The following is a 17,169-nucleotide window of genomic DNA, read 5'->3' on the forward strand; positions in this document are numbered from 1 at the left end:
CAGGCGTGAGCCATGGCGCCCGGCCCGATTTTAACTTTTAAAAGTGGTTTCAAAGGGAACTAGTTAATAGCAGCTACTGCAAAAAGGGGTTACTGGAAATTCTCAGACAGCCAAGGAATTTGTATGCCCTCCATAAACAGACATTACTGCATTAACCCAGTGGTGCCACATATTTCAAAATTAAAGGTCTTTCTAAATTTTTTAAAAGTTATTTCTAAATTGCCCAACCACAAAACTATTCAGTCCACTGTATCACTGAACAAGCACAGGAGGCTTTATTACATAATGCACTTAATTTTTTTCTCAGAAAGATCTGTTTTGTAGACAGGCTCAATTCTTTATTATGACTCAATGTAAATCCAGTATTAGATACAACAAAGTCCCACAGTCATAATTTACATTAACTACATAAGCTCTGACAGATTCTTTCAATGCTACCTCCCAAATCCAAAAGAACTACATACCAGACATTAAGCAACCGGTCATGTACTGCTCCAGATAAGAAATAAAGACCTGTAATTCCATCAAAGGGCTGGCTCTCGTTAGGAGGTCTGATGGTAGTGAACATCAGTGACGAAACTGGCGTTGCATGTCCTGTGAAATGCTAGAGAAAGTTAAATCCCAGTTAGGAGAGCAGATTCAAAGCAGGGACAAAAATTAATAGTATATATGTATCATAAACAAGCCATATGTGATACATATCTGAAAGGAGAGCTTCACAATGAAGTAACTATTAAATTCAATTCTAAGCAAATAAGGTTATTTGTGCTACAATACTCCCACTTCTTAAAAAAATGCATCTGAAAATACTGAAAATTTAGATGTTCCTTCTAACTCCCATGACCCTACCACTCTGCACCTTTATTTCTTACATTCTTGAATTAAAGATTCACTTAATTCTATCCATTTTAAAAGGCGTACACTTGGGTGCTCAGACACAGCCAAGGAATTGTAGGTCCTCATTTTACTCTCAGTGAGTCGAAACCACAATATTAAGGCATCATCACAGCACCAAATGTTCAGTAAGCCCTGAGTGAAAGCTTTTTCCTCCTCCAAAAATGTAATACTAAATCTCCGCAGTCAAATACAGTAAGTAGACTAAATGCTGAATGTAGGCTAGAAATCAAAATTACCATAATCATCACATAGTAAAAATTTTTTTATTAAGAAAATCTTTTTTGAGCTAGGCATGGTGGCAAGCGCCTATATTCCCAGCTGCTCAGGAGGCTGAGGTGGGATGATCGCTTGAGCCTGGGAGGTCAAGGCTGCAGTGAGCTGTGATGGCGTTACTGCACTCCAGCCTGGGCGACAGAGAGAGATCCTGTCTCAAAATCTATTTTGTTTTTTATAAGGTAACTTTTTCTTTTTTGTGGATACACAGTTGGTATATATATTTAAATTTCTTTTAAAATCTTGTTTCTTGAATATTGGTTCTATTCATTTTTCCAATACATTTGAAGTAGACATGTGTAGTCTTTTTAACATCAACAAATCAGATTAGGAGGCTAACTTTTGTCCACTAAACTATTTGATGTACCTGACAATGAAGAATCTGTATTCTTAAAATAATATTTTATGGCTCAAACTTCTGCCTTTCTCCATGTTTACTGTAATTTTTATGCTTACAAATAATTTGATTCACTCACTCTGTAGACTTCTTTGGTCTCCAAAACCCATAGTTTGATTGTTCGACCAGCTGAAAGCAACATCTTTCCATCTGGGCTGATACATAGGGAACTGACACTGCTATTGTCGCCTTTCCATTTGCTATATTGTGAAGAGAAACAAAAGCATCTCAATACATAAGAGAAAACTTTACTCAGAGCAGAAAATAACAAAAAAACAAACTGAGCAATCATTAAAAATATCACCTCAGGTCCTATGACAATTACATTCCCTAAAAGCTTGTGTCAGGTAACTAACCCTGGATATACCACTGTGATAAAACCTCACTGATTGGGTTCCTTAACACGGCACAATCTCCCTTTGTCAGGCATGCGATAAAGATTCTCAACATATCAGAAAATGGGTGAGAGAGAGTGGCAAGAATGTAAAATGGGTAGTTATACACTCTGTGACCCAGGAGATGAACTTTGTGAATGTCCAGGAAAGTTCCATACTGGCTAGACCTCCCCAAGCCCATCCTAACCCTATCTCAACTCTCGCTTTCTCTGGAAGGCTGGCCTTTAATTAATTCCCTTAATAACACAAATGATTTCTCAAAAGCTGCAACCCAAAAAGGTTATTTCTACCCCAAATTCACACGAATACACCCCAGTCTGACAGGTAAAAATTAATTAGATACAAATGATTCCTTTTCATTACCTCAAATATGATTAGAAGCTCAAGTCTTTGCTGTTTGTTACTCATATTAATGCTGTCATAGGCAACAGGGAACTTGGCTATTCACTTATACAATCAAGAAGTAACAGCAGGGGCTGGGCATGGCGGCTCATGCCTGTAATCCCAGCACTTTGGGAGATCAAGGTGGGCAGATGGCCTGAGTCCAGGAGTTCGAGACCTCCAGCCTGGACAATATAGCGAGACCCTGACTCTACAAAAACTACAAAAATTAGCCAGGCATGCTGTAGTAGTCCCAGCTACCCAGGAAGCTGAGATGGTAGGATCGCTTGAGCCCGGGAGGCAGAGACTGCAATGAGCCGAGATCGCAACACTCCAGCCTGGGTGACAGACCAAGACTCTGTCTCCAAGAAAAAACAAGGAAGTAACAGTAGGAACCTTAATAAAAAAAGAGGTTATTAAGTGGAAGAAAATGTATGGTTCTGCCAGTCAATACTGGAGTAAGTCAAATTAGTCATTGGAAAAACAAAATTAGATACCTACATTATGCCACACATGCAAAAAAAATTAATTTATTAAATTTAAAAGTATTTAAACAGGGTATGAAAATGTTTTTATAATCCTAGGGTTAGGAAAGGTCTTCCACAACAATTATAAACCAGAAATTATAAAGAAAAAAAGGCCTGATTTAATTACATAAAAACTTCTGTTCCACAAATAAGACATAAAATTAAAACGTAATTTTATGTGACCAGACACAGTGGCTCACATCTGTAAACCCAGCACTTTGGGAGCCGAAGGCAGGTGTATTACCTGAGGCCAGGAGTTCAAGACCAGCCTGGACAACATGGTGAAACCCTGTCTCTACTAAAAATACAAAAATTAGATACGGCTGGTGGCAAACACTTGCAATCCCAGGTACTCAGGAGGCTGAGACAGGAGGATCGCTTGAACCCCGGAGGCAGAGTTTACAGTGAGCTGAGATACCACCGCTGCACTCCACCTGGGTGACGGAGTGAGACCTTGTCTCAAAAATAATAATAATAATAATAATATATATGTAAAAAGCTAGAAAAAAGTATCAAAAATATATATTACAAAGGAGTAACAAAATACACAAATAGCTTCTTCATATCAATAAGAAAAAGAACTCAAAATAAAAATAGACAAAGGATATAAACAGGCAAACAGGCAACTCATAGGAAAAATACAAATTGTTGATAAACACAAAACATTCGACCTCACTGATAATCAAAGAAATGCAGCTATAATGTACGAGAGAACTCTTCCTTTACCTTTACCAGCTTCTAAAATTTTTGCCAATTTATCATCGATTCCTACAGCTTCAATTCTCATTTACATTCAATATTCAACATATATTCACTATGTTGATACATACATAAGACACAATCGCCATCCTGCCTAGAGGAGGCTGATAAGCTTCCTGAAACTTCCCCACTCAGTATTGAAAATGCTAGTTAGGCTAATAATACCTTCTGTCTATCCTCCCCACACCCCGATCCCTCAGGAGCTTTGCAACTCAAAGCATAAATCAGCATCATCTGGGAACTTGTGAGAATTATGCCTTCTCAAGCTCTAACCTAGATACACCTACTAAATCAGATCTGTATGCACAAGTAAGATGTATGTACATTTAAGGCTTAAGAAGCACTAGATGAAAAAATTCCTCTCTGGGAAATGTAACTGGTTCCAGTGGAATGACCTACACATATTGATATTTGAAGCCTTCCCAATCACTCTATAAATGAAGCGCAACAATTGAAAAGTCACACACTCGTAACTAAGCCTTCCAATCAGTATTTTTCCCCCCAAACAGGGTCTCACTCTGTTGCCCAGGCAGAGTGCAGTAGCAAGGTTAACAGCTCACTACAGCCTTGATCTCCTGAGCCCAAGCGACCCTCCTGCCCGAGCCTCTTAGGTGGCTGGGACTACAGGTACACACCACCACGCCTGGCTAAATTTTTTTCATTTTTGTAGAGAGGGGGTTCTCACTATGTTGCCCAGGACGGTCTCGAAACTCCTAAGCTCAAGCAATCCTTCCACCTCAGCCTTCCAAAGTCCTGAGATTTTAGGCATAAGCCACCACACCCAGCCACCAATCAGTTTTTTAATGCTTTATTTCCAAATAGCAACAGGCAGCCCAGGATCTCCAGTGATTTGAAAGATGCCTTAAACATAAAAGAGGCCAAATCAAACAAATCAAAACACACCCACAATAGAGAGGATGTAAGGAAAAAAAGAAAATAATTCATGGTCAGGCATGGTAGCTCACACCTGTAATCTCAGCACTTTGGGAGGCCAAGGCAGGTGGATCACCTGAGGTCAGGAGTTCAAGACCAGCCTGACCAACATGCTGAAACCTCGTCTCTACTAAAAATAAAAAATGAGCCAGGCATGGTGGCAGGTGCCTATAATCCCAGCTACTCGGGAGGCTGAGGCAGAATAATCACTTGAATCCGGGAGGCAGAGGTTGCAGTGAGCTGAGATCGCGCCATTGCACTCCAGCCTGGGCAACAAGAGCGAAACTCCATCTAAAGAAAAAAAAAGAGAGAAAGGAAAACCTGAGGATAATCATCATTCAGCAGAACTTACAAGACAAAGAAGTCTTCCAAGAAATGAATAAAACTGACTGAGTGATGTGTCTAGAAACAACTGAGAAGATTTATACCACTAAATAGAAAATGACCTAGTAACTAATAAAATGAAATTAAACCAAAGCAATTATAAACCCCAAGAAAAGCAAAATTTTGTACAAAAAATATTAAACATAGGAAAGTCTAAGGCTCAGCTGTAACAATATTTAACTAGTCCATAACGTAAACAAATACTGCTTATCAAACACTATGATACGACAATATTGAGAGAATTGAGAGGGGGAAAAGAAGGTAAGAGCTAAATCCTCATCTTCTACAACAGAAAATCAATACATAGCGTCTAGAACAGAAAACAAAATCAAGTAACAGCAGCATAAGAATGCTAAGGATGAAGCTGGAAACATAATGAAATTATGAGACAACACAGTTTAGTGTATGAGAGGTCAGGCTCTTGTTTAACCTACTTCAAAACAGCAAAGTGGGGCTAGAGTCCACCTTACAGGCTTATGATTACGTACAATAAAGCACACAATGTGTTGAACGGCTCCTTGAACATTACTAGTCCCTATGTGAAGGACCTATCTTTGTGACCTCTCATCCAGAATACAGTAACACAGGCCCTATCCCAGACCTACTGGATCAGAATCTCTGCAGGCATTTCTAACAGGTTACTAACATAGAAATTACTACATCTGCTACAAGTAAATGAAAATGAAGCACAAATACTCACTGAGCCATCAGGGAGATGATTTACTCACCTGCATCTCCAATCCCAAACCCCCACTTAAATTCTAAGCCTCTATCACCACCCTGTCTGCTGGGTCTTATCTTTCACAAAGTGTTATTTCAAAGCCAACTTGTCTAAAAACCCCAAAACCATTTATCTCTTCTAACCATAATTTCTATCCTCTACCATGCATTACCCCCCAGTACGTCCTCCCTCTAAACTGGTTTACTTGCCTAGTTAGCAAAGTTGAAAACTAAACTCAGTATCCCTCCTCCACATCAACTCAATGATTGCGATCATTCCCATTTTAACTTCCCACACTTACCATCCTATAACCGGATTACAGTAACAATCTATCCGCCTTCTCTGACTTTAACTAGCTCCTTTCCCTAAATTGTACACATTGCTGACAGATTACTTTTTCCTAAAGCATTACTCTGAATACTATCCCACAGACACTGACCAGCAGTGGCTTTTTTTTTTTTTTTTTTTTTTTTTTTTGAGATGGAGTCTCGCTGTGTCGCCCAGGCTGGAGTGCAGCGGCGCAATCTCGGCTCACTGCAACCTCCGCCTCCCGGGTTCACGCCATTCTCCTGCCTCAGGCTCCTGAGTAGCTGGGACTGCAGATGCCCGCCACCATGCCCAGCTAATTTTGTCTTTTTAGTAGAGACGGGGTTTCACCGTGTTAGCCAGGATGGTCTTGATTTCCTGACCTCGTGATCTGCCCGCCTCGGTCCCCCAAAGTGCTGGGATCACAGGCGTGAGCCACCAAGCCCACCCTTTTTTTTTTTTTGAGACAGCGTCTTGCTCTGTTACCCAGGCTGGAGTGCAGTGGCACAATCATGGTTCACTACAGACTCAACCTCCCAGGCTCAAGCAATCCTCCCACCTCAGACTCCATCGTATCTGGGGTCACAGGCCATGTATACCGCCACACCCAACTGGTTTGTTGTTGTGTTTTTTTTTGTAAAGAGGTGGTTCTATGTTGTTCAGTCTTGTCTCAAGAAATCCTCCCACCTTGGCCTCCCAAAGTGCTGGGATTACAGGTGTGAGCCACTGCACTCGGCCAGTGGCTCTCTCTTGCATACCAGACAGAATCTAAAACCCCAACTATACCAGAACTCAAAAGAGCAGGATCTTCTCTGGCAGCTGCAGGACCATGGGCATCATTTTCCTCATGAGGGTCCTCAACTACACAGTAGGTGGAACTGTATTCAACAGCCCACATTTACTAAGCATCTCCTACGCAGCCAACCTCAGGATCAGGTGGTTGAACTATAATCAATTGTCTATGACCTTTATCTACGACACAGAGCCAGGCTCTTAGGACACTTTCACCCATACCATCTACCATCCATTATCCCCTAGTATGTCCCTCCTCTGAATTACTTTGCTCTGTGCCAAGTCAATCTTTTACATTCCTGTCTCCCTGCATTTGCTCTTGCCATCTCCCCAACTTCCGTTCTCCACCCTTGAAAGGATTATCCCATCCTCCTCTATCTAAATCTTACCTATCCTAGAAGGTTCAACTGAAATCCCTTCTCCTCCTCCAGGCCTTCCCATCACTACTGTACTCATCTGACAAACAGTCACATGCTACCTTGTGACATCTCTCATACAGTTGCTTTACTTTTGTACCATTTTTAGCTTTTACGTATTGTATGTATTTTAGTATTTTATGTATTAAAATCTTGCATGCTCGATTTGATTAAAGGTTCTTTGAAAATGGAACCTATAACCTTATTAATGTCTGCATTCCCCATAAGTCCAGCATTTATCCACCTCTACTGCATCTCCTGATACCATGAATGTTACTCACCACTTTACTTTGCATGCCTGTACGTTCCATTCCACAATATGCTTATCATCTGAACAACTATATAAACAGCCACTGTCTTGATGCCACTGTATGCAGTTGACTCTGTTGTCATGTCCACCACTCTGTAGATTAAAAACAAAAATTTAAGGCTGGTCTCAAACTCCTGGGCTCAAGTGATCCTCCTTCCTCACCCTCCCAAGATGCTGGGATTACAGGCATAAGCCAGTGCTCCTGGCCCATACGTGGATATTTTAGATCGGTAGAACTAGATAGAGCCAATCGTGTATTTTTTTAAAAGGTTCCACTGGTGATCTGAGGCCAGTCACTGGCAGAGGATGTGAAAGGCAAATAGAGGCAACCATGTTAGAGATGCAGTTAATAATCTGTAGAGGTAGGAGTCAACTCTTTTTTTTTTTTTTTTTTTTGAGACGGAGTCTCGCTCTGTCCCCCAGGCTGGAGTGCAGTGGCGCCATCTCCACTCACTGCAAGCTCCGCCTCCCAGGTTCACGCCATTCTCCTGCCTCAGCCTCCTGAGTAGCTGGGACTACAGGCGCCCGCCACCGCACCCTGCTAATTTTTTGTATTTTTAGTAGAGACGGGGTTTCACCATGGTCTCGATCTCCTGACCTTGTGATCCGCCTGCCTCGGCCTCCCAAAGTGCTGGGATTACAGGCGTGAGCCACTGTGCCCGGCTCTTTTTTTTAACTGACAAATAAAAATGAAGATATTTATGGTATACAAAAAAAAAAAAATTCAAGAAGAAAATAAAACTTGTCTTATATGTTATGATAATATGAACCCTAGAGTCATTACCAAATAATTAACTAAAATGTTAGGCCTTAACTAAAAGCTTTAACCTTTATCCATTTTAGTTTTCCAATATCAAAAATGAGATAAACAGTTCAGGTGTGGTGGGGCTCACACTTGTAATCCCAGCACTTTGGGAGGCTGAGGCAGGTGGATCACCTGAGGTCAGGCGTTCAAGACCAGCCTGACCAACATGGTGAAACTCCCGTCTCTACTAAAAAAAAAAAAAAAAACAAAATTAGCTGGGTATGGTAGCGCATGCCTGTAATCCCAGCTACCTGAGAGGCTGAGGCAGGAGAATCACTTGAACCCGGGAGGCAGAGGTTGCAGTGAGCCAAGATCGCGCCATTGCCTCCAGCCTGGGTGACAACAGCGAAACTCCATATCCAAAAAAAAAAAAAAAGAGATACACAGCTAGAACTCCAAAATGTTAACTTTCCTTCTCCTCTGTTTAAAAATAAATAAACTGGCCAGGCGTGGTGGCTCAAGCCTGTAATCCCAGCACTTTGGGAGGCGGATCATGAGGCGGATTTGGGAGGCGGGCAGATCATGAGGTCAGGAGATCGAGACCATCCTGGCTAACACGGTGAAACCCCATCTCTACTAAAAAATACAAAAAACTAGCCGGGCGAGGTGGTGGGCGCCTGTAGTCCCAGCTACTCGGGAGGCTGAGGCAGGAGAATGGCATGAACCCGGGAGGCGGAGCTTGCAGTGAGCTGAGATCCGGCCACTGCACTCCAGCCTGGGTGACAGAGCGAGACTCCGTCTCAAAAATAATAATAATAATAAAATAAATATATAAATAAACTACTTTCACACCCCAAGTCCACATTTAAGGTAAAAATCAAGTGTACTCAAAAATATTCTTTAAAAATCTCCTATAAAAAAAGTACCAAAGCTATGTCTCAAAACAAAAGTCACTGTTACTTCCAGTAAACACTAAATGCTTACTTGTACTATGGGGCCATAGCATAGAAACAATACTTACACATTTACAGCACAGCAAGATGCCCACTCACTAAGAGGCACATAGGAATAGAAACTAACTGAGAAGAGCTCATTCATGTTTCTCATCTCACAAACATTCCAGGACTAACTCGCTTAGCAGAATGAGGTACTATATCACCCACACTGCAGGCATTTCATTCTTTCTACCTAAAGTCACATTTATCCATTATCCATTACCCCCTAGTATGCCTCTCCTCTAAATTAGTTTACTCTGTGCCAAGTCAATCTTTTACATTCCGGTCTCTCTGCATTCGCTCTTGCCATCTCCCCAACTTCCTTTCCCCTTGAAAGGATTCTCCACCCTTCTCTATCCAAATCTTACCTATCCCAGAAGGTCCAAATGAAAACCCTTCTCCTCCAGGCCTTCCCAAGACTGCTGTAACTCATCTGACAAATAGTCACATGCTACCTTGTGACATCTCTCCTACAGTTACTTTACTTTTATACCATTTTTAGCTTTATGTATTAAAATCTTGCAGGAATAAAGTAAATACATATACAATGAAACATCACTATGTACATAGCTAAGAATAAAAGTGATTACTCAAAATTACTAAAGCTACTTCCAAATAACATTGTTACCACTTCAAAAGAAAAACATTTTAAAATGTTACATTCAGTTACTTTCCTTCCTATCAGCTGTGTACTCAAAGAACTAATTCTTATACACACGCAAATAACTAAAAGACATGAACAGATACGTTCCATAGAAAGAATTCAGTTAGAAAATATACCAAAGTATTCAACCTTGTTAGTAATCAAAGAAATACAAACCAAAACAAAGTGGCATTTTTAGTCTGTTCCTGTAGCAATGTGTTTAGCCTTATGATGCCCATGCTGGTGAGGTTACATAATACTACTGCCAGCGGCAGTGTCAACTAGCATACCCTTTTGGAAAGCAATTTAGCAATGTGTTCACTCACTTGTTCACTTACTCATTCAACAAATATTTACTAAATACCACTTACAAGCCGGACACTTTCAATATATTATTACATCTAAGTCTTCATAAAATCATGCAAGGTAGGTTGTTAATACCCACTTAAGGAATGGGTATTAAGTGGAATGAGAAGTTAAATTATTCACACATGAACACACAACGAGTAGGATTCAACCTCAGGACAGGCTAGCTCCAAAGCCTGGTCCCTTTCCACTTTACCATACCATCCCAGCACCCCTCACCCTGACCCTCTTGACTCCTTTTTGATAAATTCATCCCTGTCAAAGATGTATTTACAATCTTGTAAGGTACTGAAATGATATAAAAAGAAGTTCTAGGCTGGGTACAGAGGCTCATGCCTGTAACCCCAGCACTTTGGGAGGCCAAGGCAGGCAGATCACATGAGGCCAGGAGTTCAAGACCAGCACGGCCAACATGACAAAACCCCATCTCTACTAAAAACACAAAAATTAGCCGGCAGTGGTGGTACATGTCTGTAATCCCACCTACTCAGGAGGCTGAGGCATGAAAATCGCTTGAACCCAGGAGGCAGAAGTTGCAGTGAGCTGAGATCGCACCACTGTACTCTAGCCTGGGCGACAGAGTGAGACTCTGTCTTTAAAAAATAAGTCTTCTAAGCTCCAGCAGCCACAGCAGCTGAGCGCTACCACACTGCACAAGATGCTAGGTACCTGCTGACCACAAAAAACCTATCAAATTAAAGGACAGCCTCCTACCTATAGTAGATGTACGAGCTCACCTGAGGACCACACTCAACTTGGAGTGGGGAAGAATATAGGGAAGGATGCCTTCTTGAGATGGATCTCTGAATGCTTTAAAATTCATTTATAGTTGAGTATTATTTTTGTAATATTCAATAAAAAAAATACATTCCTAAATGCAAACTTAAAATCAGATTAAAATGTTCATCTACCAAATTATCTGTTTCTTTGTTGTCATGGTTGCTGTTTTAATGGGCTATTCAGTATGAATAATGATACTGCTGAGATAAAGTACTTATCTCCTATCACTGATATTGAGCATAAATTAGTAAAAATTATTCCAGAAAGTATTTTTATACTACATATATAGCATCCCTTTGGCTCACTAATTTTCGGTTAGTAATTCTATGAATCCATGTAAGAAAAAAAAAATTCATTGTTTTACAACAATTTAAAAATTTGGAAACCCCTAAATGGTCAACAAGTTAAGTAACATAATGGACTATTCCACTTAATGGGATTTTAGGCTGGCATTAAAAATCTCTACAACCAGTTCTTGACAAATATAAAAGATAGTTATGTTGTAACCTAATGAAAAAAATCAGGATACAAACTATATGAACAGATGGCCAACCATATTTTTTTTAATGTATGTATAAAGCAAAGAAATACACAAATTATTAAGAAGATCTCTCAGTGAGAGACTTAGGTATAAATTTTTTTCCTTTTCAACTTTATGTAGTTAAAAATTTTCTATAGATAAATGTTACTTAAAACAAAAAACTTAAAACACTCCTATATACAGAAGTCCAGCGAACAAAAACACACTGCAATAGATATTGTCTGAACCAACTAGGCCAGTTCAGTTACTGTCTTCCAATGCCAAACCCGCCCTTTATATTCTGCTGTGATGCTGGGACTCAGCAAACCTGATTTCTGATTTCCCAGCTGGATCCATAGGCTCTGCCAATAGGAACTGCTAGAGGGAGACAAGGATGGAGACAAAAGGGATTTGTCCTTCCTGTCTCTTTATTTGCATCACCCCAACAGTGGTAATGCCCAACAGCAGCAGCTGAACCCAATATGCAATTTTTCCAACCCTAGGAGAACCAGTCTCATCACCTCCGTCAGAGACACTAGCACCAGGCACCTGGAGCCTCCTTCTCAGTTTGAGGTCTGGATCCCATGCCCATGGGGCCACTCCTCAAGAGACAGCAACAGCAGCACAACACCTGCCCCTAAAAGATCTCAGTGTCAGCAGTAACTCCAACTGCCTCCTTTATTCCCCTAGGTCAAGAGTTGGGGAGCTGCTTCCCACAGTTGCTATCTATGATTCCTTAGAGTTCCTGTAACCCTTCCTTATTTTAAACCTAGTCAAGAAGTCTTCATCCTCTGACCCATAATTAAGGACTGCTGTTAACTATTACAGCTTTTATCAAATATTACTATTCAGCTACTTAAACTGTCCCCACAGCACAGATCCATCACATACCTTGAAGTGTTTTTTAATAATCTCTAGTAATCAGCTTCCCTGTCACATCACTTTTAAATAAAATATATACACACTTACTATTAATTTACTGTGTAATTCTCCTTTTACTGTGCTGTATAATAAAATGCTACCAACTGCTGTGCCAAGAGCCAATAAGTCAGTCTGGTTACTCGTTCCTACAGCTTCTGATTTCCTTTTTTTCCTCTGGGGACTTTCCTGGAAAACAAGAAAAACAATGTTTTTATTTAGTATTTCAAACACTAAAACATCATTAATGAACAAATACAAATGCCCACCAGCCAACAAAAGACATTTTAAAAAGCAGGAAGACAGAAGCTATTGGGTGATTTACTTCTCACTACTTTAAAAAGAAATCCCTCCAATGGGAAGAGAAATTCATAATTCTCTGTCCCCCGTCTCCCACCCCTACGGAAAAAAGACAGCAAATAGGAAAACCTGGTGTGTTCTTGGTACTCTCCTAACAGGTCCAAGAAGCCTCAATGGTGCTTCCACGTCTCAGAAACAGACCACCCCTCCTGACAGGTCCAATCCAAGCGAAGCCTTCACTCCCCAACCAAAGAGATTCATACCCAAAACTCTCTGAATCTGTAAGTCCATACCTCAGCAGCCAACTCTCCTTTTCCCCTCCTAATTTTTCCACAAATTCTAGCTTAGTTGTCGAGAAAAGGGACTCAAAAGTTTTTACCTTTATAAACATGCATTAACTTCAATTTGAGTCAACAAATAGCTTTAACTAGCAGGGCAGCTCAGAGCACACACAAAAGAGGTTGCCCCAGTGACTGGTCAAGGGCTGGCTCGGTGATTCAATGACTTCAGAGACATAAGTCTCACTCAAGTGGCAAATGCCACAAGACTTCTTTTATTTCAAAAGTGATGCTAACAGCTCATGTCTACCCAACAAAAAGACAATGACTCTAACTTAAAAGCACTACATCAGTTTATAATGCTGAATATCTATTATGATTTCAGAAGTTCTCTTCCGTGTTTTTTTAAATTACAGCTCACCAGCCTATATGTTTTTAGCATAAAGTTCTGAGAAATCCATTCTTTCACTGTAAAACAAGCCAATGCCATAGAAAAGAGAACATCTTCTTCTTAATAGTGTAGGATCTTAGCTCTACAGCATGCATGGGCACACACACAGCCCAAGACACGTAAAAATCTGTCTTAATTCAAAAACAACCAATGACAACCACAACGTTACTAGTGCATAAAGAGTATCAGGGAACAGAGTTAAAAAGCACTTCCCAGCCGGGCACGGTGGCTCATGTCTGTAATCCCAGCACTTTGGAAGGCCGAGGCGAGCAGATCATGAGATCAGGAGATGGAGACCATCCTGGCTAACACGGTGAAACCCTGTCTCTACTAAAAATACAAAAAATTAGCTGGGCGTGGTGGCGGGCGCCTGTAGTCCCAGCTACTCGGGAGGCTGAGGCAGGAGAATGGCATGAACCCAGGAGGCGGAGCTTGCAGTGAGCCAAGATTGCACCACTGCACTCCAGCCTGGGAGACAGAGCAACACTCGGTCTCAAAAAAAATAAAAATAAAAATAAAAATAAAAAGCACTTCCCATTTTTTTCTTTTAGTTATCCTAGAGGGATGTTACATTTAAAGAATTTGACTCATTGGACACACTTAGATTAACAAAATGCAGTCTAACAAAAAAAGATAACCTTCTACTTACAGGAAAAATAATATACATCTTGCAAGTCCTTAGAAATGTATTAATAAACACAAAAGAGAAGTTACAATTAAAAGCCAAAGAACAAGAAGTCTGATGGTCTCATTTAATTTGTTGAAACATTGAAACCTCAGCTTTAGCAGTGTTCTAGGTACCGGCTTCAGTTACATGAATTTCTAAAACTACCTTTCAATGATTTCAGGGGCAAATATAATTTCTGTATAAGGTTATAAATACAAACACCTATTTCAGGCAAGGAAAGTGGGTGGAAGTACATCAACCTAGTACCATCTCAGCAGGAAAAGATTCATCTTTTTTAAAAGACTTCAAGAAGGCTGAGCACGGTGGCTCACTCCTTTGGGAGGCTGAGGCAAGTGGATCACGAAGTCAGGAGTTCAAGACCAGCCTGGCCAAAATGGTGAAACCCCGTCTCTACTAAAAATACTAAAAAAATTAGCTGGGAGTGGTGGTGGGCGCCAGTAATCCCAGCTACTTGGGAGGCAGAGAATTGCTTGAACCCGGGAGGCAGAGGTTGCAGTGAGCCAAGATCCTTACACTGCATTCCAGCCTGAGCAACAAGAGACTCTATCTCAAACAAAACAAAACAAAAAAAGATTCCAGGAAATCTTTCTTCTACTCTTGGTTTTTCCAAATCAAAACTATCTAAATGGAAGTTTCTCAATGTGTGAAACAAAGATAAGCCCAAATATGCATATGCTTTATAGACAATTTGAATTTCCATTAAAAAGCACAAAAAAATTTTAGAAATTTACATAGCCTATGTCAAACATAACATAGTCAAAGCCTTAATTTCTGCATCTGCAAATCTCTGTATTTTTTGGTACAAGCAAGCAGGGGCAGGCAGAAAGAATATCTACAAGATTTATGACCAACTTTGAGGATCACTGGTCTCAACCTAAATAATACTCCAGTTTATTAAACTCAAAGAACTCACGACTCATTTATTTTTCAGGTTGGATAGTCTTTATTCAGCAGGATGAGCATACCTAAAAAGGTAACACATCAATCAGACCAGAAGTGTATATAATCAATGTACATTTTAATGAAAACTAATATTCCAAGTATTACCCATACTAAACATTTTTGAAACCAAGAGTTTAGTGCTGATTATAGATCACAAACTTCTGTTCGCATTTACTATCTAAACATGTTATTCCTGTAATCAAAAAACTTCAATGACTCTCCAGAGAATAAATCAATATGAACAGTTCTATGGCATTCAAAAGCATCCACAATTTGCCTTCAACCCACCTTCTCCAGTCTTATCTCCAATTCCGCCCTTACATTAACACTCCCTATACACACATTTTCCCATTTTGCTTTTGCTTTTCCCTTCACTTGGGAGGGGACCTTTCCTACTCACGTCAATTTTCATTAGTTAAAAATCCTATCCATGTTTTAAGGCGCACCTCAAATACCACCTCCTCCACGGAAATTTCTTTCCCTTAAGACACACGTCATACCCTGCATTAGACAAGGCAAATAAGAAGCGTATTTCTTCTTTTACACCTTAGTCAGTCAGTTGTGCTTCCTCTTAAGTGCCCAGCACAGATTATACAGATAAATATGTAAAGTAACAAAAAGGTAAGATAAAAAATTTAGTTCATATATTTGTAACTGGAAAATCTCAATTCCTGAAGGCACCAGGAGTGAATATCCCAAGGAGGTGATTTCTCAGACTAAGGCGTCTTTTCCACCATGAAGAGACTGAGTTAAGCAATGAATAATACTGAAACCTGTCTTACAAGAAAAGCTTATCAGCATTTGATCCATTATCAGCATTTGATCCAGAAACAATAAGGCTGAGGGAGAATCTGAATGGCGCATGTGCATGATTTATAAAAGCAAGGAGTTGTACAGATGGGATGAAGACAGAAAAAAAGCACATTCAGGTTATGAGAAGTCTGAATTTGTACAGTAATTAAAGTAATGACTTTTTAGACTGAGATCCCAGAGAAAGGAGTTTTACATGCAGAGTCACTACACTCTCATAAAAATACATGTATAGAAACAAGTTTCACAGAGAAGTTTCCCATGGCTAGCAGTACTGATACTTTCAATTCTTTTTTTTTTTTAATGTTACAATCCACTAAATTTATTACACACTTCACTAATGGATCAAAATCTGCTCTGAAAAATACTGAACTCTAGACACCAAAAAGTATGCCAAGTTTCAAGTTTCATTCTGCAATTAGTCTCCTAATCCATTTCTTCGTCTACCTCACTGCCACTGCATGTAAGTTTCTTGATCTACCTCACTGCCACTGTATGTGTGTAAGTTTTTACATAAAATCACATACAGCATTTATAACAAATCAATTAAGTCCTAATACATAGAAACTTCTATTTCTGCCAATCAGATCTATCTGCAACCTTTACTTCTTAGGAAGTTTAACTGTTAGCAAGACCTCAAGACAGACATGTGAACTGTCTTACATCTCTAAGGGATGGTAATGCAGACACCCAGCTCAGCTATCCTGTCCAATGTCTGAAATGCCATGTGCTTCATTCAACAAGTACTAAGCTGTACAGGGTCATCCTAATTGCAGTGACAGCAAAGCAGTATAAACACATTTACTACGACAGCCAATAGCAGACAGGTCTGTTAGAGAAGGAAAAGCAGAAAAGTTGGAAAACTTTCAAAAGTTTGAAGACAAATAGCAGCATCGGTTCCTAGTTGGCTGAGCCACTGTACTGTGTGGCTTTGGTAGAGAATATAATTAACATTTCTGCCTCAGTTTACACACATAAACTTGAGGAACTCTTAAAAATAGTATCCATCTAGATAGAGTCCATCCACTTGTATTTTTGCACTTTCCTATTTTCTTGTCCTCATTAAAGGTCCTCTTACCCCTGGCTCCAAAGACCAAATGGAGTGCTCAGCTACATAACATATGAAAACCCTCTAAAAACTATTGTGGCATGAATGTAAAGTACTGTAATCATTCTGTGACCAACAAGAGGTGAGAATCTAATTTTCTAAACACTCGTGAACCACAAACTTAACCCATTACC

The 17,169-nt window shown here is 40.0% G+C and overlaps 1 protein-coding gene and 1 non-coding gene across 2 annotated transcripts in view; both read right to left on the reverse strand.

Moving 5' to 3' along the window:
• WDR43 (WD repeat domain 43) overlaps positions 1-17,169 on the reverse strand; it is a 254,939-nt gene that overhangs the window by 35,739 nt on the left and 202,031 nt on the right. Inside the window, exons 3-6 of the mRNA XM_050753988.1 lie at positions 12,510-12,647; positions 7,463-7,584; positions 1,647-1,767; positions 465-604 (exon numbers count right to left, since the gene is read on the reverse strand). Of these exons, the coding sequence (XP_050609945.1) occupies positions 465-604; positions 1,647-1,767; positions 7,463-7,584; positions 12,510-12,647 (521 nt within the window). The remainder of the gene's footprint in view (positions 1-464; positions 605-1,646; positions 1,768-7,462; positions 7,585-12,509; positions 12,648-17,169) is intronic.
• Positions 928-1,012, reverse strand: LOC126934543 (small nucleolar RNA SNORD53/SNORD92). The gene has a single exon (XR_007719008.1). It is a non-coding gene; the product is annotated as a small nucleolar RNA SNORD53/SNORD92 (small nucleolar RNA).

This window comes from Macaca thibetana, chromosome 13 (assembly GCF_024542745.1).
Source record: "Macaca thibetana thibetana isolate TM-01 chromosome 13, ASM2454274v1, whole genome shotgun sequence".
NCBI lineage: Eukaryota > Metazoa > Chordata > Mammalia > Primates > Cercopithecidae > Macaca > Macaca thibetana.